This window comes from Rhinopithecus roxellana, chromosome 3, assembly GCF_007565055.1.
Source record: "Rhinopithecus roxellana isolate Shanxi Qingling chromosome 3, ASM756505v1, whole genome shotgun sequence".
Taxonomy (NCBI): Eukaryota; Metazoa; Chordata; class Mammalia; order Primates; family Cercopithecidae; genus Rhinopithecus; species Rhinopithecus roxellana.
Genome location: NC_044551.1, coordinates 71265133 through 71287372, shown reverse-complemented (window position 1 = coordinate 71287372; position 22240 = coordinate 71265133). Strand labels below are relative to the sequence as shown.

Here is a 22240-nt window from a genome sequence, read left to right as displayed (position 1 = left end):
TTTTCCCATGTGTTGCTACTAAATCATATCTCCTCCCATCTGTATTTGTTCATTTTCTAGGTGTTATTGTTATCAGCATTATCATTTCATTTTGGACCCTGATGTCCATGCTAAATTTATTTTAATGGATTTATTTATTAGAATCCTATTATTACACCCTGTATATTTGCTGTTTTGCCCATTTCTCCACGTTGTCCAGGGTGGTATCTAGTATCATGAGAAAGATGGTTTTAGAAATCATTGCCATATAATATTATATGTAGTAACGTAAGCATATGCATTACGCTCTGAGAACACGAGATACGTTGTTCCACAGATAAGTTAGATATGATTCGTATATCTTCATCCAACTCATTAATGAAAATACCAAGAAAAGCAGAACTCTTTGATATCTGTCTATATCACTTTTATTCAGGTTGACGTCATCCTATGAATTAGCACTCCAAGTAAGGCTGATCATGTGGTCAAAGCAGCCTCTTCACTCTGTTTACACAGCTTGAATTTCTTTACCTTGCTAATACTCATCTTTCACGTATTAGAAAAGATTTTGTTCAAACAGAGATACATTTTGTTGTTTCTGATCCTTGCTTTTCCCAATACAACAGCGTATCAAGTCAAGGCTAAGGATGGGCTGACATGCATGGGTCTGAGGTCTTCTAGGATTCCTTTCTTAATACTGTTGATCTTCTTATCCAGGATCAGTTATCAAGCTCACAGGCCTCTGGTCTGTAGGATTTTATTTCTTAACAAGAATGACCCTTTCTGAAATAGCTTTGCCAAATATCAATTATTTTAGGTGCTGTTATGTTTTTCATACTCGGTTCCACTCTTACATAGAAGATGCTTCACCTGCTTAGAAGATGTTGTAGACCATGTTGTAGACCATGGTCTGAAGCCGGAGCTAAAGGGTTTATTTTAGTTGTTGTTGTTTTGAGAAGCATACTAAGATGATGCTTAGGATTTCGATATCTGGGATTAAATAGTGTCACAAAGAAAAAAACTTTGAATTATTTTGGAGTGGAGAGCTTCAGATTCTGACCCTAAAGAATGTTAAGAAAACATTCAGGCACATTTTGGTCAACTTCTGTGCATTGAAATCTAGGTGTTAAAAACAGTTTATATTTTAAGATTATTTCAGCAACAAGACAATAAATTTTTAATGCCAATACATTTTGTGACAGGTTAACTGGCTCCCTAAGAACTATATTTGGCTTGCAAATGTATTTTGTTTGGCCCACATAGTGGTTTTTTTTTTTTTTAATTGGAATTAATTGCCAGCATTTAAAAATAAGGGGATTTCATCATAATAATAATAATTAAAAAAAAAAAAAAAACTCAAAAAGCAACAACCTGGATTTCCTGCCCTTTTGGAAAAACTGGAAGATCTGTGGCTGTACTGGCCGCTCATCCTATGTGGTATAATATAGACACAAGGAGCTGGCGAGGGGCTGCCCGCCAGCGTGTGTCATGTGAACGGCTCCAGTAATTTCATCCGGCTGGCTCTTGAAGTATGTTTGAGTTTGCACCTGCTGAGTTGAGAGCTTAACCAATTAAAAGTGTGCTTAGAGTTGGAGGGAGAACAGTAAGATGGCAGTTATTTTCCATTTGTTCTCTGAACATAGACTGTCTGATCTTTGTTCTAATGTGATTAGTGGAAGTGCTTGGTAGAGCAGGTGGTGTTTCCCCAGCAACAGTATTCACTGGACAGGGTCGAGGTAGAGCCAAATTTCTAGTCACATTGTACATCTACCAGTTTATTCCTGCAGGTGACAAACAAGGTTTTCTGAAAACAAAACAACCGTTAAGTTTCTTATGATACTTAAAGTAGGGAAAGCAGGTGCTTGGGTCTTAGTTGTGTAATTTGAGAGCTAAGACCTGAGATGTTAGGTCATTTATCTGTGAGCCCCTAACTGTCACCTATTCAGTGGTAGAATAGGGACTGGAGTCCAGGACTCTGACTCTAGCTTAGTTGCTCATTTTACAGTTTAGTGTAATGGCCTGGAGCTGAGATTTGCAGTGAGAGTTGGCTGCAGGTCCTGTTCTGCTCCCTACTAGCTATGTGACCTTTCTGTGCCTCAGTTTTCTTACTATAAAAAGAGGGAAATAATACTAATAATACTGACCTTATAAGATTGATACAAAAATTAAATCCAATTTTGCATTGAAAGAACTTAGAAAAGTGGCTACTCCTTAATAAACAGTATATAAATAATGCCTAATATCTGAAATACACGTATAAATTATATTTTACTTGGTAGAGTTAGCTAAAACAAGCATGTTACCTGGATGGAATTATTGTGTAATTAGTATTTTTCCCTCTCCTAGAATTTAGATAGGCATTTAGGGATAGTTTTACTGTATGTATTGCCCCCCCAAAAATACCCCAAAAGCAAAAACAAAAAACAAAAAAACTTCAGTTTGAGCCAGTATTCTTTTTATTAATGAATTTTTGTATAGCAAACAGGTTCATTCAAAAGCATAAAGTTTATCAGCTTACTCTTCAGAATGTAGACAAACAACTGAATGGCATGAAACTATTTTAAGTCCTCACTGAGGACTCTATTTGAATAGATTTGTTTCAGTCACCAAATAAATCTTGTGTGGTGGATATAAAGCACTCCTAGATGTACGAATTTTATAAAGATAAGGCTCTGATCTTAGCTTATAGTGCAAAAGAAGAAAGGGAGAGAATGATCTCCGTAATACCTGGTATGATAAGATCAATGCCTAAAGGGGAAATTGATGTCCAGTGGGAGCATAAACAGAGCACTGTGTCTGGTTGGACATAGCGGTCAGCTTGAGAGCCAAAAGGTAAGAGATGCCCCTAGGAAAGGAGTAGAAGAGGTGGAAGAAGATTGCAGAATAGATGTGTGAATTTGAGTGTGGACAGATATCTGAGCTGTTGGTGGGCCAGCCTCCTGACATTTGGCCTGGAGCTTCAAAGAATGATAGGGTTAGTGATATAGATGCTTTCAATATAGATATATTGAAAGCTTTGCAACTCACTATGGAAGATAGATTGTATGAGGCCCTTGCCAGATGGTTGTGAATTACGTATGCCAGAGGTTGAGGAGGGCCTGAGCCTCCAGAGCAGTAGAAATGGACTTGAGGGAGAGGATGGAGAAAGAATCAAGGCATGTTTTAGGTAAAAGTGGCAAGTCAGGTGGGAAGTGTGAGGAATAAGGAAGAGTCAGGATTACTCAGAAGACGCTGGTGCCATGGGCTAAGACTGGGGCACAAAAGAGCAGGTTTGGAGGGAAAAGTGAGTTTAATTCAGTACATCTGGAGTTTTTGAGGAATCTGAAATATCCAAGTGGATATGAAGCATCAGAATATTTTTTCATGGCTGAAGGAACCTTACTTGAGTGGATTTGTGTAAGTAAGCAAGAAATTATCTGGTGAATGGTTAGTCTGTAACTGGGAAGAGGCCAATCCTGGGAACACGGATTTGGAAGTAATTAGCATATGAGTGATGTTATAGCCACAAGCACAGATAATATTGTTCAGTCAGGAAGTGAAAAATAGAAGGAGCAGTGGGCTAAGGAGTCCCACCAAGGAAGCTAAGTAGGAATAGAATTTTAATGGCATCTCAAGTCAGTGAGGGAAGAAATGGATTACCTAATAAATGGTGTTGGGATAAGTGGTAAACATTTATAGGAAAACTGAAAAGGTGGGTCCTTAAATGTACACTGAAATTAATTTTATATGGCTTGAAGCTTAAAATGTGAAACACCTTAAATGACTTGAAGGCAGTATCAGGACAATTTGCATAGTCCTGGCATGAGAAAAACCTTTGTGGTTAGAAACAGCAAAGGACAGAATAGAGAAATCTGATCTAGTCAGAGTCAAACAAAAGACTCACTGGAAAGTAAAAGCGATTGGGAAATCTATTTGCCATGTGTATAACATAGTTAATATACATATTAGTATTTTTTCTTAGCAATCATTAAGGAAATGATTAATGCCCAATTAGAAAAAGGGGCAAAAGATAAAATAAAAAACTTATAAATAAAGCATTGCAAATTACCCCATAAACATATGAAAGGATATTTTAATTTCACAATAAAAGAAATGCCATTTATGGCCCAACAGAATAATTTTTTTTTTTTAAAGACAATCCTTGGTATTAGTGAAAAGTACTGAGAAATGGAGATGTTCCTGTTTCTTTTTAGAGATAAGTTTCGTCATGTTTTCCTGTATGTTAAAGATTTCTTGGAGGAATGTTCTTCAGGTTGTTTAATAATAGAGTGCTTCATCGTTAAAATGGAAGAAACAAGTTCATTCGTTTGATAGATGTTTATATTTATTGAAGACTGTTACATACCAGTCACTCTTATAGCGTAGTTGAGGTGGGATATGAGTAGTCAGATATTACTCTAAAGTATGATGATAGAGTGAGTCCTGAAAGATGGAAGAATGAGAAGCATAGGAGACATTGCAGGGGGCCCTCCATGGAGGCAGTGGTTTTGAGGGAGGCCTTGAGACCAAAGGGAATGTGGAGTGTTTGGGGAGCTGCTGTGGTGTGGAGAGGAAGGGTTCATGGCCGTCTCTAAGGGCTGTTCCCGCAGTGTGGAACTGGAACTGGAACTGTGTGTTGAAGCAGTGGGGAGCACGGAAATGATATATTCAAACTTGTTTTGACATGCTGAGGTTCATAATGGACCAGCTCTTGAATTAACAGGGAAGTCCACACTGCAATGGAGATTACTAAAATTGACATGGAGGATCCTGAAAAACAAAAACTTTGGAAGACAATCTATTTTTAAAAGTTTCAGGGAAATGCAAAGGAATTAAGAAAAAAATTGACAAGATTATTCTATTTGAATAATAAACCAAAAAGTTATTTTGGGGAATGAATATCCTGCATTATGTATAGTGATAGATTTGTCTTTATAATGTAGCAAATGTTAAATTTCAGTATTATTCTCCTACATACAGAATGCATATTAAAGCATGATACAGTGGAATCTCTAAGCAGCCGAGCTATCCTCTAACTCAGGTTCCCAGACTGTCACAGTTCACAGTGCCCGTCGTGTTTTGTTAATGCTTTTCATGATGCTTGTAGTCAAAAGAATTACCTAACAGTTCTCTATGAAATAGCTGAGTCCAGACAATTTAATGACTATTTATGATCAAGCACTTTAGTAGCAGTTTGAAGAAATAATGTGTATCCACTTAAAAGGAGAAATATAATTGTCCCTCTATCTCTGTGGGGACACGTTCCAAGACCTTCACAGATGTGAAAATCTTTGGATGTCCAAGTCCCTAATATAAAATGATGTGGTATTTGCATATAACCTGTGCTTATCGTCTCATATACTTTAAATCATCTTTAATACAATGTTAATGCTATGTGAGCAGTTATATGGTACTGTTTTTATACTGTTTTTTATTATTGTACTGTTTTATTGGTTTTATTTTCTGAATATTTTCAATCCAAGGTTGGTTGAATCTGTGGTTGCAGAACCCTGGGATATGGAAGGCCTATGGTAGTATTTTTCTTTCATTCTTAAAAAGCCTTAATTACTGATGAGATGTGTGAACCTATTGAGTACTGCATAGCTTCTCAGATCTTGGAAACCAGCACCCTCATTTCCATTTCTACATTGATTTGTTTGGGTAGTACTTGTGTTTTATCTCAGCAATTACTAGTCCCTCCCTCCCTTCACCAAAGATAAAGATATGATGTCACATAAAAAAATGTAGCATTACCAAATATTGAAACTGTGGACTACCTTGCACTAACGGTTTTCAGAATGTTGGACAGATGTCGCTTTGTTTCCTTCAAAAACTTAGATATTCTGTGATAGCTCTGTCAGTTTCCTTTGGTGTCTTAGGATACGTCAGTGCAGTTTGGGAGCCAGAGCTTGAACTTAGGTTCCTCGTGTCGGCAATACCTGGGTTAGCATGCGGCCTAACGATGAAAGTATACTGTGTGGGCATATAATCATTTGTGCCTTGGTTTTAATTCAGCCAGCTGGCTTAGAGTTTTTGGTGTCTGATTTGTGCCAGGTACTGCTTGGACACGGAGGGTTACAGTGAACTCAGGGATGTGTTTGCTCTCAGGGATCTGACAGTCTGTGGGGAGAATTACAAGATTGGGAAGTGAAGCAGTAGAGCAGAAGTCAGCAAACTCTTCCTGTAAAGTAAATATTTTAGGCTTTGTGGACCATTCAGTCTCTATCCCAGCCTCTCAGCTCTAACATTGTCATGGGAAAGTAGACATAGGTTGTACTTAAACTAATGGGCATGGCTGTGTTCTAGGAAGATTTACAAAATCAGGAGGCGGATAAGATTCGGCCTGTGGAACATGAATTGTGCAACCCCGTGACATAAATATAATTAAAGTGTTGTGGAAGCAGCAGAAGATGGCATCTAACATTCTGGAGACTCTTAGAGGTGATGACAAACATACCTCCTGCTAGGAGCATCACCGCTGACTTGAGGAGGGTGCAGATGAAATTAGAAGGGAAAATGGGTGCTGGCCTAAGGAGTGCTGAAGGGTCCAGCAGCTGTGGTACGGCAGCCATTTTAGTGTGGTCCGGACACACGCAGCAGGGGCAGTGTGCAAGGCCTCTTTGTAGGTTCCGACTCCAGTTGTATGGATTGTATATTTTCTCTCTTGTTCTTTCTTGTTTTGTACCTCATTTTGGTCAATCGTGTCCTGCAGTAGCTTCCAGAGAATGGGTACGTGGAAGGCGATATATCTTTTGACATCTTGCATGTCTTCGTAAAATGTATGTTACCTACTCAACAGCTTGAGTATAGAATTTAAGTGTGAAAATAATTTTCACTTGTATTTTGGAAGGTGTTCTTTTTAGCTTTTATTGCTAAGAAGTCTGGTGTGTTCCTCCTCTTCTCAAGAATATTTATGGGTCACACACCCAGTCTCATGTACACCTGTAACCTGCTCTGGAGGTGGTGCTGTCACCATCCCTGTGTTACAGTGGGGGTTTGTCCACACTCACACGGCAAGTCACAGAGGCCGTGAGTGGTTTATTCTGATGTTGTTCTTATTCCTGAGCCCTTGTGTATGGCCTCCACTCCCTGGAAACTTGTAACATCTTTGATACAGTTATTTTTATATTCTCAGTGATGCATCTTGGTATCAGTCTTTTCAAATTCCTTGTGCTGGGTTATGTGGGCTCTTTGAGGACTAGATTTTTGCTAGGACTAGATCTATATACTGATAAATTTTGCATACATCTTTGTTACTTCAGCTATCTCCTAGTTAATCTCCTTGAAACATCACTTTGTTGCAGCTTCCCTCTTTCTGAAAAGCTATTCACGCCTTCCTGTGCAGTCTAGTCTTCCCAGATAGAACTTCTTAGTCTAGTCAAGTTTATGTTTTTCATAAGTATTTCTTTCATTTAACTTGAAGAGCCCCTACACTTCACTTCAATAACACAATGGAGTCTACCTAACTGCAGAGTTTATGATCCTGAAAAGCCGCCTTCACTGGGAGCTAATGCTTGAGGAATTTAAGATCTTGTGGGAGGGAAATGGGATAAGGAAAATAGTTGCTGGTCAAAGTTTTTAAACAATGTTGATGTTTCCTCCTAGGAAACAGTAAAGAAAGGGACACTAGGAAGAATACAAATGAGCAATGCGGGTACTGTTTACTGCCTGTGTGATTGCCCTTGTTTGGCTCAACTCCCAACATCTCCACTCCTGTGGATCGGTGACCCACTCGTAGGTTTATTTACCTTTACAGTAGTTCAGGGTCTTTTCTTTTCTTCTTCACATGTTCCAGCTTAGCATTTAATTTCTTTTGAGAATTAATGACAAGGGAGTTATCTCATTGTATCTCAAAAAGATAGATTCTTGAGATAAAAGATGCTTTAGGCAGTCTTAATTCCTTACACCCTGACTGTGCAGGTGTTGCCTGAGGCCTTTTTCTGCACCCAAGGCTGGAGGCTTCAGTGCCATCAGGCTTAGGTTCGTGCCAGCAGGACATGCTGGCTCATTCTCTGTCACATTTCCCTCTCTGTCTCTACCTACCTGTCCCCACCACTGCCACCGTATTTATGTATATATAGAGAGGGGTTGGGGAACGGAAACAGAGGCAAAGTAGGCAACAAAATGTGTTGGGACTACAGTTTCTGGTATTTAGCTTTACTTTTCTCAACTCTTTTTTCCTAATTTTCTTCAGCAGAAAGGCCCTAAACCTCATATACATTGGAACCAGAATTCTCAAGGTTGAGAAAAATACAAGTCAAAGTACGTGTATGAACACTCATCTTCACAAACAAGGCCTTTAAAAGCTCAGGGGCATGTGTTGACAGGACCGAACTTTGCCATGTGGGGCCCCAGGCTCAAGTTCTGCCTGTGCTTCATGATGGTCTAAGATTGAGATCAGCATATGTGTAAAGAAATAGAACCAGATATTTTTCTTTCCATTCAACAATCTTATAAATTTATTCTGCATGATTGCTTTTCTTTAGCAGAAGGGTTTATTGACTTCTTAAATCCTTTAAAATAATTAGTATAGGAAACAAACTGGTCATCCTTGGGCAGGAAGGATACTGCCCATGAGCATGTTTTGTTTGGCCTTTAGAATGTGTACAACGTATGCATTATTTTCTTACATTTACAGACTTTGGTGTTTCATTTAAAATGCCAGATTTCTACCTTGTCTGGAAAAATCAGCATCTTTGGCAAAATGAGGCTGGTGGCTGCCGCTTTTATGCTAGGCAGAGGGGCCACAGTTTGCACCTGCTGTGAAAACGTTTGTTCCTTGCTTTGCCCCTGCATATTTGCATTGGCACCCTGTTGCCGCACCCTAATTTTGAAAGTTAGATCCTGAAATTCTATAAAAATTTGTGCTCCTCTAAGGAATAAGGCATTGACAGGGGAAAAAAGGGAATTCTGCCAATATTTCTATCAGGAGTGAGTAGAGAAAAACTTCTCAAGCATCCCTTTTTTCTCAAAGTACCTCAGAAGGCTCTGTTCATGTATTGTTCTGGCCCACAGTAAGTCCATTTGAAAGTTTTCCTTGGTGGGGAAGTCTGATGTGTCATAAGCATAATACTGCATTGCCCAAAATTCTCTGTGTAAATGTATCACACCAGGAAGTCGTCTTTATTATCCTGCTTAAGTTAAGCAGGCTTTGCTGACACTGCCCTTAATCCTTCTGTCCCTGGGCACTGCCTTCCTCCTGCTCACTGACCTCCTCAGCAGAGTCTTTGATCCGTGGCTGTTGCTGGCGTAGGCTTTGTGCACGCTACTGTCTGCATGCCTGTTCCCTGCCAGCAGGAATGGAATATTACAGCTTCACTTTGAGAAGTCTCTTATGTGGATCCTGAATAGAGCATGGCTCTGTGCTGCCATGGTTGAGGCTGAGGCAGGCAGGGATTAAGTGATTTACCCTCAGCCATACCACTAATTAGTAATGGAGCCAAGATTAGCATCTAAATCTGGAAGCACCTGGTCCAGAACTCTTCCTCAGCTGCCTCCCTCCACCCCTTCTTGCCCTTCTTCCTGGCATGGCAGTAGGACCTGTGTCTCTTTTTAGAAAAATCGAAACTTGTAGTGAGGGACTGTTTCATTTCAAGATAATGTTTAGCCAGTCAGTGAATATGGTTTATGATTATTTTAGTCAGGGTTTGAGTTTTAGGGTCATGTTTGGCTCCATTACTCAGTTATTCTTGTACAGTTGTATAATTCTATAAATTCAGCAACTGGCATTTTAGACATTTTGTGAATACATTTTCATTCTAATAAGTAAACTCAGTGACTCTGGAATTGACTAGGAAGTTATTCATTCATCCAAAAAATAGTAGAACACTTTTGAAATGTGTGCTCACGCCTTGTGCATGTTTTGGTTATAATTAAGCTATTTGGGATTCATTTCCTGGGTTTTTGACAGTACTTAGCAATAGCCAAGAAGAGAGCTTGCCATCTGCTTTCACTAAGAAGAATCTTTTTTTGAATTCTCTCAATGGGCTCCAGTTGTTTAGGTGTTGGATCTCCTTTCCTTTATCGAGTCTCCATTTCTCATCTCTTTTCCCACATTTTCTTCTTCTTTTTTTTTGTATTTTTTCCTGAAAGATTATGCAATCTTTTTCTTATTTTAATAATATCAGACAATATGTTTAACTTCTAAGAGGTATTTTTATTTCCTGTTATTCCTTTTTTATTGCATCCTCTTGTTTTTTATAGTTACGCCATGTTTACTCTGAGGATACTATTTAGAGTTTTCTTAGGTTCTTTTTTTTCTTTTAAGTTTTCTTGTTTCCTGTATCATCCTCATTTTCTCTGGAAATACTTTTTATTTTCCTTTTGGTTATCCTAAATTTCTCTTTAATATTTTAGCCTTTGCTTATATGTTTTGTAATCTTTGGTGCCCTGTGCCAATGTTGTAATATAATGAGTCAATTTTAGGTCTGACACAAGAGTTTTCAGTGTATCAGAAGGACCTTGTTGGCTGGTGGTGTCCCTCTAGGAAGAAAAGATGAAGGGTGGATGGGAATTTCATTACTGTGGGGGATCCCTAACTGTCCAATGTGCAACATCTCCATACTGTTACCCTAGTTTTTTCTCTTTAAATTATTAAATTTATATGAAATAGAAACTTTCCATCACCATGTAAATGGGAAACAAAACTAATATTACTTGTCGTAAATGACTAAACACAAGTTAACATACTAATAAAATACATAAAAATATCAATCCAGGTATCACTTAAAATTGTCAAAACTTCAGTCTCATGCACTGCTTTTCTACATTTTAGTAGTGTTGGAGTAGAGTTGATAGCCATGTGCTTATAATTTTGTTGTAATTTTATAATTATAGTTATAATTTTGAACTTGAAGCCCATCATTTGAAAATTGGCCTTCTAGTAGATAACTAAAGCCACAGCTGTGTCCAATTATTGATGTCTCCACAAGCCAGGGAAACTTGAGTTTAAGTAGCTCCAAAGTCTCTAAATGTACAATGTTTCAGAATCTGTCAGAGTGTCAGAGTGTTTGTGTACACAGTATAAGGTGAGCCTTCAGAACAATCTGAACACCATCTGAAACTCCTCTCCTAACCTAGGACTGACTGCATTGCACAGATGATGGATATTTACGTATGTTTGAAACGAGCATCCTGGATGGTGGACAATAAAAGAATGAGGACTGCTTCAAATTTCCAGTGGCTCTTATCAACATTTATTCTTCTGTATCTAATGAATCAAGTAAATAGCCAGAAAAAGGGTAAGTGCATCAGCCTTCCAGAGAATGAACAGATTGCAGTTTTATTTCCATGGTGAAGTAATTTTGTTGCTTTATTGACCCCTTTAGGATTTTGTTGATTAAAATTCATTTTTTGTCATCTTTTTCTATGTACTTTTAGTTTCTTTTAAAAAGATCCTTAATGATAGATCAAAATATTATTTTACCGTAAAAATATAAGATATAATTTACATACAATAAAATTTGCCTTTAAGATTCAGTTCTGTGAGTTTTGACGATGGATATAGTTATGTAACCAGCAGCACAATCAAGATAGGGAAGAGCCCTGGCACTGCAAAAGCTTCCTGGCTCCTCTGTAGTCACCCCTCCCGGGCCCATCCCCTGCCAGCACTGCCTTGTCTCCATAGACACTGTTTTCTGTCTCTATAATGTTACCTTTTTAGAATGTCATATCAATGAAATCCAAATACTTTTAAATGTATTATGTTACATCTTAAATATATTAAGAATCTTTATGTAGATATTTTATAGCTTATTTCTATAAAGAAATTCTCATCCTCCTGCCCCTTGGTGTAGTTTTTATATTATTTCCATATTTAAACAGATCTCTTTTCCCCAAGGTCCTTCATTAAATTACTTTATTATTATGATTATTGCTGCTTTATAATGTGAGTACTTTTAATGTAATATTTCTTTTTCTGTCTTATATAAATAGCTTTATATTTGATTCCTACAGTGAAGATCATACCAACCATGTACAAAAACAAAAACAAAAACATTTTTCATAAACATTTATAGAATCTGAGATGGACTACCTTTTTTTATTCTATAATTGCCTTTTCCCTTTCTTTCCCTCCTTTCTTCCCTCTTTCCCTCTCTCTTATACCCCCTTCTTTTTACTCATTTTTTTTCGGGGTGACTTTTTTCATTGCATAGTGCTTACATATTCCATGATGTAATGTTATTTTATAGATGTAAGTACTAGTAGGATTGTAATCTTTTGAATTGTTACTTTTCAATTGTTTAGGCCCACACCAAAAACGCATTTCTCAAATGAACTCATGAGTTTATTACTGTTTAAATTTAATATACTTCATAATAACCTAAAGATTAGTTATAGGAGTTCTACCAAGCGGGCAGTCTGGTAGCAAGCAGTGAAGTGGTGGTGGCTAGGAGTTTCAAAGTTTTGTTTAAAGACTTGGAAGGCACATCATTTTTACTTGACTTATTTGTTTTTGTTTTTTGTCTTTGTTTTTTCCTCAAGTGGGGCTATTGAAGATTCAAGAGGTGCTAGACTTGCCTCACGCCCTCTCTTGGTCCCATTATTGAATCTACATGACTAGCCACTCACTCCCTTAATTTGTCTCAGTTGCTTGGAAGTGGAATTTTTGATAGCAGCCTAACCCCAAAATGGTCTAGTAGCTAGCCCACTTTCATCAGTTTACCCTTTAGTTTTTTTTTTTTAAACCAAAGCTGCAAAAAGAAATAGAAAACCAGTCCACTCCCATGACTGCAGGATCATCTTTTTGAAAAAACATGGGCTCTCTACAGACACACATGCTTGTACTTACAACTGAAAATGCTTGACCTTTTAGAGTGCAGTTGACTTACTCAGCATATTCTGTGTGTGTGTGTGTGTGTGTGTGTGTGTGTGTGTGTGTGTGTGTGTGTGTTTCTCCTTCTCCAGGGGCTCCTCATGATTTGAAGTGTGTAACTAACAATTTGCAAGTGTGGGACTGTTATTGGAAAGCACCCTCTGGAACAGGCCGTGGTATTGATTATGAAGTTTGCATTGAAAACAGGTAATTTTAATTCACAATGAGCTAGGTTGAATTGCAGAAATGACCCTCAATTCTTACTTTCTTGTTGCTTGTGAAACTAAAGGGTTATTTCCTGCTTGTGTTCTGTGTTCAGCAGAGTCTGCCATGACTTCTGCCTCATTTTTCTCCTGTAGGGCACCAGGCATTATGAGGTGTGATAGCAAGGTAAGAAGAGGGGACAGAGTCTGCACTGGCTTTCAGAGCTTCCTTCTTGATCTGGTAGATAAGACTGTCACTCAGATTTTTCCCACCAAATAAAGTCACATGGCTATACCTTGCTTCAGAGAGGCAGGGATGGACGGTCTTAGTGTGAGTCCAGAAGGGGGACCCTGAAAAGTTTGCTGAAGAGCACACATGCCCACCACAGGCCAAACAGAGAGGAAGTTAGTTCTGGTCCCCTGCTCCCCTGGTCACAATAAACAAATAGTAGCAATGCTGTGGGTTTTTTGCAAGGGAGTGTACACTAGGAGTATGAAAGTCCAGAAAGGCTGTCAGAGGAGGTGTAATTCTGGAGTAGGCACACTCAGTTTTCTCAGCAGAAAAGCAATAGGAGGACATTCCACCGTGAAAGAATATTGTGTACAATGGCTTAAATGTATGAGATGGCATGATTTGGAGAATTCAGGTGTTCATTGCTGATGCCTAAAGAAGCCTTGCCATGTGAGAGGTTTAGAAGGAGATGAGCTGGACCCATTCAAGTCCAGAGTCCTGAGCACCCAGAGATACCAGGGGAACTGGAAGTATTTTGGAAACAGAACTGAAGAGGAAGTTCTGTTAAGAATAAACCATGAGCCAAGGCAGAGGAGCAGGGGAGTTGCCAGTTTCATTTCCTTCATCAGCATCCATTGAACATCATCCTAGCATGAGGAGCGCTGTGATGCGCTGGTCCTCCAGTGAAGGGGTGGAACGTGAGCAGTGGAAGTCAGCCTACGAAGGGAAGGTTGAGGTGAGATTTTGAAAGGCATGCAAAAACTCCAGCTGTATGGAGTCCTCTGTGCTTACTCTACTTTTGGTACAATGTGGTTGTTTTTCCTACCCCTACATTGGTAAAATTACTACCAATCTGTTTTTTCAGTCTTAAAATGCAGTACAACCTATCATGTTTTTGCAACAAAAAGGGCATGAAGTTTTTTCCTTTGTATTTTGTGTTAACCAAATTTTTATGAAAATTATACTATTAATTTTATTTGCTAATTAAAATTCAATTTCTTCTTGTTACAGGTCCCATTCTTGTTATCAACTGGAGAAAACAAATATTAAAATTCCAGCTCTTTCACATGGTGATTATGAAATAACAATAAATTCTCTACATGATTTTGGAAGTTCTACAAGTAAATTCACACTAAATGAACAAAATGTTTGTAAGTCTTTGCAAACAAACTCGATTTTAAAGTAACTCAAGTGTCATTTGTTAGTATTGTGGTGCTTTCTAGTTCTTTGAATTTCATGTGTTATGCTAATGCTTTTAATTCACTCAGCAACCTTCCTATGAATTGTAAATGGTAGCCAAGATCAGAAGGAAGCAAACTTTTCTTCTGGCCAATCAAAATATCCCAGAATTCAAGCTCCTTCCCTCAGTTCCATACTCTTTCCTTAGCCCCCTTGGCTCTTGCGTACCTTCCAGAATTTCTCAAATGCCCCTCGCTCTAGGGCATAGTCTTGTCTGGGAAGCTACTGAAAAATGACAGTATTAGAATCAGAAAGGCAAATCAAGACAGACTCTAGGCGACTCAGTCGATTAATAGTTCCTTGTATTTTACATATCATGTAATGTATTGGTAGCATTATAAATAGTAACGGTCCTGATTGTGATTAGAATAATGATATTGGGGTAAGAAAATTGAAAAGCAAATTAGGTGAGTGTAAGGAAGGGAGGAGATGGATACATCAGCAAATCTTTGAGTGCCTACTGTGTGCAAGAGAAGCTCTACAATGCATGTATAGCTGTCCTTTAGAGAATCTGGGTCTCTTGACAATTTGCTACTAAATAAAAGTATGAAAACTAAGTGTCTGTGGATCTAAAGATGCTTTTGAAATTACATAAAGCAAACAAGATTTTGTGTATATATACACACACACAGAGAGTAAAGTTTGTACTTCCCTTGTGTAAGCATGAAAAATTCTTAAGATTTTTAATGTCTGCATTTCTTAAAATCACCTGAAAATTTGGGTCATTCTGAAGCAGAATAAATAACGTGGGTCCTGTAAAAAAGCTGGGAAAACTCTTACGTCCTGATGTCCTAAGGAAGCAAGAGTGTGTAGTTTATGGGTAAAGCTGAATTAGCATTAGAAGAAAATAAGAAAGACTTTCATTAAATTTCTTTCCTATCTGAGTTTCTAGAAAGCAAGTTAGCATTGTCCTCACATATCTGTTTAGCACAAAATGAAGATGGTAGTTCATGGGAGCTTAGGGGAAACTTCTCTATATGCTCTAAAGAAAAGAAAGGGAACAGTGGCTTTTTAAAATCCTTGTATTTGTAATTATGGCCATTACTGTCTTTAGCTTGAAATATTGGATATGACTTGTGTTTTTAAGAGTAGCCCACTGCTATTTAAATAAAATGTAAATTATGTGGACTTCTCAGGGAGAGAAGCACTTTAAAGATGAGCATTGTCTTAGTATAGTACTCCCGTGTTTCAGAAATTGTAAGTTACTACCTCATGTGACATACTGAATCGTTTGAAAGAAGAGCCATGTTCTTGGAAGCCTCTTGCTCTTTTCTTGTCACACTGGCACCCTGAACTTTACCTGTCCTGGTGCTAAATTAACTTCTTACCTCTCGTTTGTCTTAATTTTTCCTTTTTCACAAGCAGCTGCCCACTTATAACCTCTTTATGAAGCATCCTCCACTCTCCTTATACAGCCATGTAACTGTTGACTTTGCTCTGTAGTTTAGACTGTAAATCCACATGTTCTGTGTCCCGTACAGCCCTAAACACTTTACATAAATCCAGTATCAAACACTGTATAGGGCAAATTTTAGTTAAATCTGTTTTTAAGAACTATTTTTAAGTTCTGAGATCAATGTGTATTGGTTTGTTCTGCCCTTTTTGTTGTTTAGCATATTCAGCTACTCTAGCCCTGCACTCTCCTGCAGTTTTGGGCTTACCATGACTAGATGTAATTGGTCCTTGAGCTAGGATAGAAATGAGGCAAGAAAGGATGAGTCTATGGATTTCTTCTAACTCACCTTTACTTTACTGTTATTTGAGGAAGAAACATGGAAGAAAGTCCAAGTCTCTCTGATTCTCAAACCAGAAAGCCTACATTTTATAGAATGGAACGTGCTCATACTTTCTTTGTTTTCCATTGGTTCAAAATTTTCCATGATTTATCTGCCGTTAGGGAGATTTAATGATTTTCAAGGATACATTACTCTTCATGCTACCTTTTTTAGTGTCCTGGATTCTCCCTAGGAGATGCCCAAACCTTTGAGCATGGATTTTTTTCTCTTTACCTTTTGTAATGCAGCTTCAGAGCCCACTGTTCTCCTAAACTTCTTTCTCAGATATTAACAGTAGCCTCGCCAATGATTTTTCCACAGTCGTCTTCTATAAACTGTTCTATTTGGCCCAGATAACAACTATTTGTTTTTATTTTGATGATCCTGGATTCTCTCTGGTTTCCTTCTGCTTCTAGGATTCCCTCTCTGGATTCATGTTGGTATTTTTCATTCCTCGAAGGTGTAATTGTCTATCGGCAGCCACTAGAAGGAGCTTTGGCTGGTTTATATCTGTGTGTTCATGCTCTTTTCTTGCACTACACGCAGTGAGTTCCTTTTAAGTCTGCATCCACGGTTCTGACTCCGTGGTATCTTCTTCCCCTGACACTTACTCATCCACAGCCAGGCTTCTGTGTTTCTTCACAGTGGCTCCCAATTCCTTTTGCTCCTCTTGCTGCTTTCTGAGCTAGAAACTTGAGAGAATATTGGTTGTTTCCCTTTTGCATTAGAACCAACCCTTTTTTTCTTTAATCTAGTCAGTTCTTTGAAATGTCCATGACATCTTTTCCATAGATGGCATCTTAGTTTATATCCTTGTTACTTTAGCCAGGATTGCTCCAGTGGTCTCCTAATTGGTCACCTTATCACCTGTCTCAATCCCCCTCAGTCTGTGTTGCATACCACTGATAAAGGAACCTTTCTGACACACTTCTTACATCCTGCTACTTCTTACATCTTACAACCTGCTACTTCTGCAAGTAGCCATTGACTTCTTAATTCAATGCCTTAGTCACTGAGACAATCCTGCTACTATTTAATGGTATCTAAAATCAGTAATGCCCATAGCATTTCTCAAGTGGGTGACATCCCCCAGCATGAGGGACTCTGACACCAGGAGATGCCTGAGACAGCTGCAGAGAAAACAGAGAGAAGCGTTTACCAAAACAAACTTTCTATATTTTGTCATTTTCTTAGGGCTAGCCTACAGCCCTACAGAGGAAGCTTGTTTTCTTCTCTCTGATGTTGCCTACCTGTAGGTTCCTGACTAAATGACACTATAGTACTATAGAAATGTAGTTGCTGTTTATATTAGAAAATGTGCTGTGGATTTGAAACAGCCAGCTAATAAATAATTTTCTTAAATTTGGCTGATTAAGTATTTGGAGCTACCTCTACAAATAAATAATATATTTGTTCCCCTTTTTCAGAAATTTGAGAGAATATTGGTTGTTTCCCTTTATCATTAGAACCAACCCTTCATTTCTTTGATCCAGTCCTTTCTTTGAAATGTCCATGACATTTTATCTTTTCCTTACATGGCATCTTAGTCCATGTCCTTTTTACTGTAGCCAGGATTACTAGGTTCTAGAATTTCCTTTTAAATCTTGATTGTTGATTTTTTGATCAAGAAGGAATAGAGTTTATAAGTAGTTGATTAGCAGAGTTACAGTATGAAAAATCATTACTTATTTTACTAAGTTTTCTCTTTTGTTTCCTTTTTTTAAAGCCTTAATTCCAGATACTCCAGAGATCTTGAATTTGTCTGCTGATTTCTCAACCTCTACATTATACCTAAAGTGGAATGACAGGGGTTCAGTTTTTCCACACCACTCAGATGTTATCTGGGAAATTAAAATTCTACGTAAAGAGAGTATGGAGCTCGTAAAATTAGTAAGTTTGAATGTAGATTTTCTTCCTATGACATTAAAGAAACTGAATACTTTTTTTTTCAGGAAGTCTTAAGGTGGTATCGGTGAACTTTTGGATTATTTAGGAAGTAAATCAGATACCTTTCAGGGTTCATTAAAAACATCATGCATGATATAAAAATCACTTGTTAGTTATTAAAAGATGTGTAACCGTTATAGATAGCTTAGGAAATTAGGGGAGAAATAAGCCGTGATTCTACCATCTGAACATAGTAAGTACTATTTTTGTGTATTCCTGTCTGGACTTGTTTATATGCATGTTTTTATGTAAATGAAAGTGTACATTTAATTTAGTGTATTATTTTACCTTTGTCTAATTTTTTTTTTTTTTTTGAGACGGAGTCTTGCTCTGTCGCCCCAGGCTGGAGTGCAGTGGCACGATCTGGGCTCACTGCAAGCTCTGCCTCCCGGGTTCACGCCATTCTCATGCCTCAGCCTCCCAAGTAGCTGGGACTACAGGCGCCTGCCACCATTCCCGGCTAATTTTTTGTATTTTTTTTTAGTAGAGACGGGGTTTCACCGTGTTAGCCAGGATGGTCTCGATTTCCTGACCTCGTGATCCGCCCGTCTCGGCCTCCCAAAGTGCTGGGATTACAGGCTTGAGCCACCGCGCTCGGCCTAATGTTTTAAAGCATATTTAGCCAGAGTTTAGCCGTAGAGCATTTTTAAATAAATCTATAAGCTCAAATTTATCAGTACATGCTTTTTCTCTCTCTCGTTTTTTTTAATCCTGTTTATGAATGACCTCTAAGGAGTCATGAACAACAGTTATGAAAAATTTGACAGCTGTTACATGGAAATGCTTGCTTTCAGCCTTTTACTCTTTTTCTTGATAGATTTGGAGTTTACTTAGTTACAGGTTTAAGAATTAGAAGACCATCTTGTGATTTTACAGTTTATTTGTTCAAGTTGCTCAAGTACATAGATTAGTAAAGATAATAAGAAAAGATTATTCTATATTTCATACTTTCTTATTGTTTCTCTTTGACAACCCATGTATTTCATTCCTAAAATAACGTTAGTCAGCTAGCACCTAGCCTATATGGGACAATAACCTGTTGCTTCTAGGCCACATACAAACCTGTATGGTGTGTTACTGTACTGAATAATGGAGGCAGTTTTAATGATGGTAAGTATTTCTGTATCTGAATATAGGAAAGGTATGTTAAAATATGGTATAGAAGACTTTAAATGGAGGAGGGGCTTCAAGATGGCTGACTAGAGGCATCTTGTACTCACCTTCTCTACAACAAAGAAGCAAGATAGGGAGTAGTAGATAGTCACACTTCAAATAGATCATCCTAGAGAGAGCATTGGGATTCAAGAGAAGTGACAGGAAGCACCTAAAGCAGGGAAGGGAGAAGAAAGTGAGGCAGCCAGCAGAACACTAGCAGTGGCTCCACTGCTAAAGTATATTCCATGTGCCCGGAGTCCCCTGCCTGCGGCTGCTGAAGCACAAGTCGGGCATGATATGCCGCTGCTAAGGCTAAAGTGTGAGGGAAGCTCAGACTGCAGCTGCTGAGACTAGAATGCAACGGAGTGAAGAGACAGTTTGTTGAATGGGAGAAAACATTTCCAAACTATTTGTCCAACAAAGGACTAATATCCAGAATCTACTGTGAACTAAAACAACTCAACAATTAAAAAATTAATACTGCCATTGTAATGTGGGCAAAGGACATAAATAGACATTTCTCAAAAGAAGACATATGGACAACAGGTATATGAAAAAATGCAGCCGCATCGCTACTTACCAGGGAAATACAAATTAAAACCACAGTCAAATTAACTCACTTCTGTTAGAATGGCTATTATTAAAAAGACAAAAAAACTTATATGTTGGTGAGGATGTGGAGCATGGGAAGCTCTTATACAATGTGATTGGGAATGTAAATTAGTACAACTACTATGGAAATCGGTATGGAGATACCTCAAAAAACTAAAAAGAGAACTTTTATAGGATCCAGCAGTCCCACTTCTGGGTATCTGTCCAAAGGAAAAGAAATTAGTATATTAAAGGGTTACTTGAATTCACATGTTTATCATGGCACTATTCACAATAGAAAATACATGGAATCAACCTAAGTGTCCCTCAGTAGATGAGTGAATAAAGAAAATGTGATATATACACACAATGGAATTCTGTTTGGCCATAAAAAAAGAATGAAATTATGTCATCTTCAGCAACCAGGATGGACCTGGAGGCCACTATGCTAAGTGAAATAAGCCAGGCACAGAAAGATAAATATAATATGTTTTTACTCACTCATGGAGACTAAAAAAGCTGATCTCATGGAGGTAGAGATATTATTAATAATAGAATGATAAATACTAGAGGCTGAGAAGGGTGTGTTGGTGGGACAGGGGCAGGAAGAGAGGTTGGTGAATGGGTACAAATATACAGTTAGATAGAAGATATAAGTTCTAATGTTAGATAGCCAAGTAGGGTAACTGTAGTTAGCATCCATGTATTATATATTTCAAAGTAGCTAGAAGACTTGATATGTTCCCAACACATAGAAATGATGATACTCATAAGATAATGGATACCCCAAATACCCTGACTTGATCATTACACATTCTCTACATGTAATCAATACTCACATGTATCCCATAAATACTATGTATCAATAAAATGTTTAAAGAGATAAAAAATGGTACACCTGTATAAGGCACTTACCGTGAATGGAGCTTGCAGGACTGAGTTTCCCTGGGTGAGTCAGTGAGTAAATGTGAGGGCCTAGGACATGACTTTTCACCACTGTAGTCTTTATAAACACAGTACAATTAGACCACACTAAATTTATAAAACTTTTTTTCTTTCTTTGGTAATAAATTAACCTTAGCTTACTGTAACTTTTTTACTTTAGAACTTTTAATTTTTAAAAAACGTTTTGACTCTTTTGTGTTAACACTTAGCTTGAAACACACACATTATACAGCTGTACAAAAATATTTTTATATCCTTACTCTATAAACTTGTTTGTATTTTTAAAAATTATTTTTCTTTAACTTTGTAAGCTTTTTTGTTAAGAACAAAGACAAAAACACACACATTAGCCTAGGCCTGCACAGGGCTAGGATCGTCAGTGTAACAGTCTTCCACCTTCACATCTTGTCCCACTGGAAGGTCTTTGGAGCAGTAACGTGTGGAGCTCTCATCTCCTCTGGTAACAAGGCCTTCTTCTGGAATCCCTCCTGAAAGACCTGCCTGAAGCTGTTTTACAGTTAACTTTTAAAAATGTGTAGGAGTACCCTCTAAAATAATGATAGAAAGTGTAGTACACTAGATACTTACACCAGTAACATAGTCATTTATTATCATTATCAAGTATTGTGTACAGAGTACAATTACATGTGTTATACTCTTATACCAGCAGCACAGTAGGTTTGTTTATACCAGCATCACTACAGACACATGAGTAATATGTTGCACTATGACATTATGTTGGCTATGATGTCACTTGGTAATAGGAATTTTTCAGCTCCATTATAATCTTAAAGGACCACCATGGTATATGTGGTCCCACATTGACTGAAATATTGTTATATAGCACATTACTGTATACTTTGATTCTTTTTATCCTCACAACAGTCCCAGGAGGGTGATACTATTATTATTCCCATTTTACAGATGGTAACAGAGTCACAGGAAGACTTTTAAGTGGTGGAGTCAGGATTCCAACCCAGGCAGCTTGGTTTCCGAGTCTTAACTGCTACAATTTATATTTTATAAGAAATATATATTTTTTTAATTTAAAATGTCATCCCCTTCCTTCTCACATATCCTACTTGAACCTACATTTCAAGACCCAGGTCAAATCCTACCCCTTATTTTATTTTATTTGTTTTGTTTTGTTTGTTTTGTTTTTTGAGATAGGGTTCTGCTCTGTCACCTCGGCTGGAGTACAGTGGCATTATCATCTAGCTGACGGCAACCTCAAACTCTAGGCTCAAGGGATACTCTTGCCTCAGTGTCCTGAGTAGCTGGGGCTACAGATGCATGCAGCTGTGCCCAACTTTTTTTTTTTTTTTCAATTTTTCTAGAGATGGGGTCTCACTTTTTTGCCCAGACTACCTACTCCTTATTT

General features: G+C 37.9%; 1 protein-coding gene across 5 annotated transcripts in view; it reads left to right on the top strand.

Moving 5' to 3' along the window:
- LIFR (LIF receptor subunit alpha) overlaps positions 1-22240 on the top strand; it is a 76545-nt gene that overhangs the window by 11683 nt on the left and 42622 nt on the right. For 4 of the 5 annotated variants that reach the window (XM_030927542.1, XM_010367662.2, XM_010367663.2 and 1 more), the window contains exons 2-5: positions 11038-11198; positions 12865-12979; positions 14219-14358; positions 17948-18111. In XM_030927542.1, coding sequence (XP_030783402.1) covers positions 11057-11198; positions 12865-12979; positions 14219-14358; positions 17948-18111 — 561 coding nt within the window. In that variant the 5' untranslated portion in view covers positions 11038-11056. The remainder of the gene's footprint in view (positions 1-11037; positions 11199-12864; positions 12980-14218; positions 14359-17947; positions 18112-22240) is intronic. The other variant, XM_030927543.1, reaches the window with a different exon arrangement.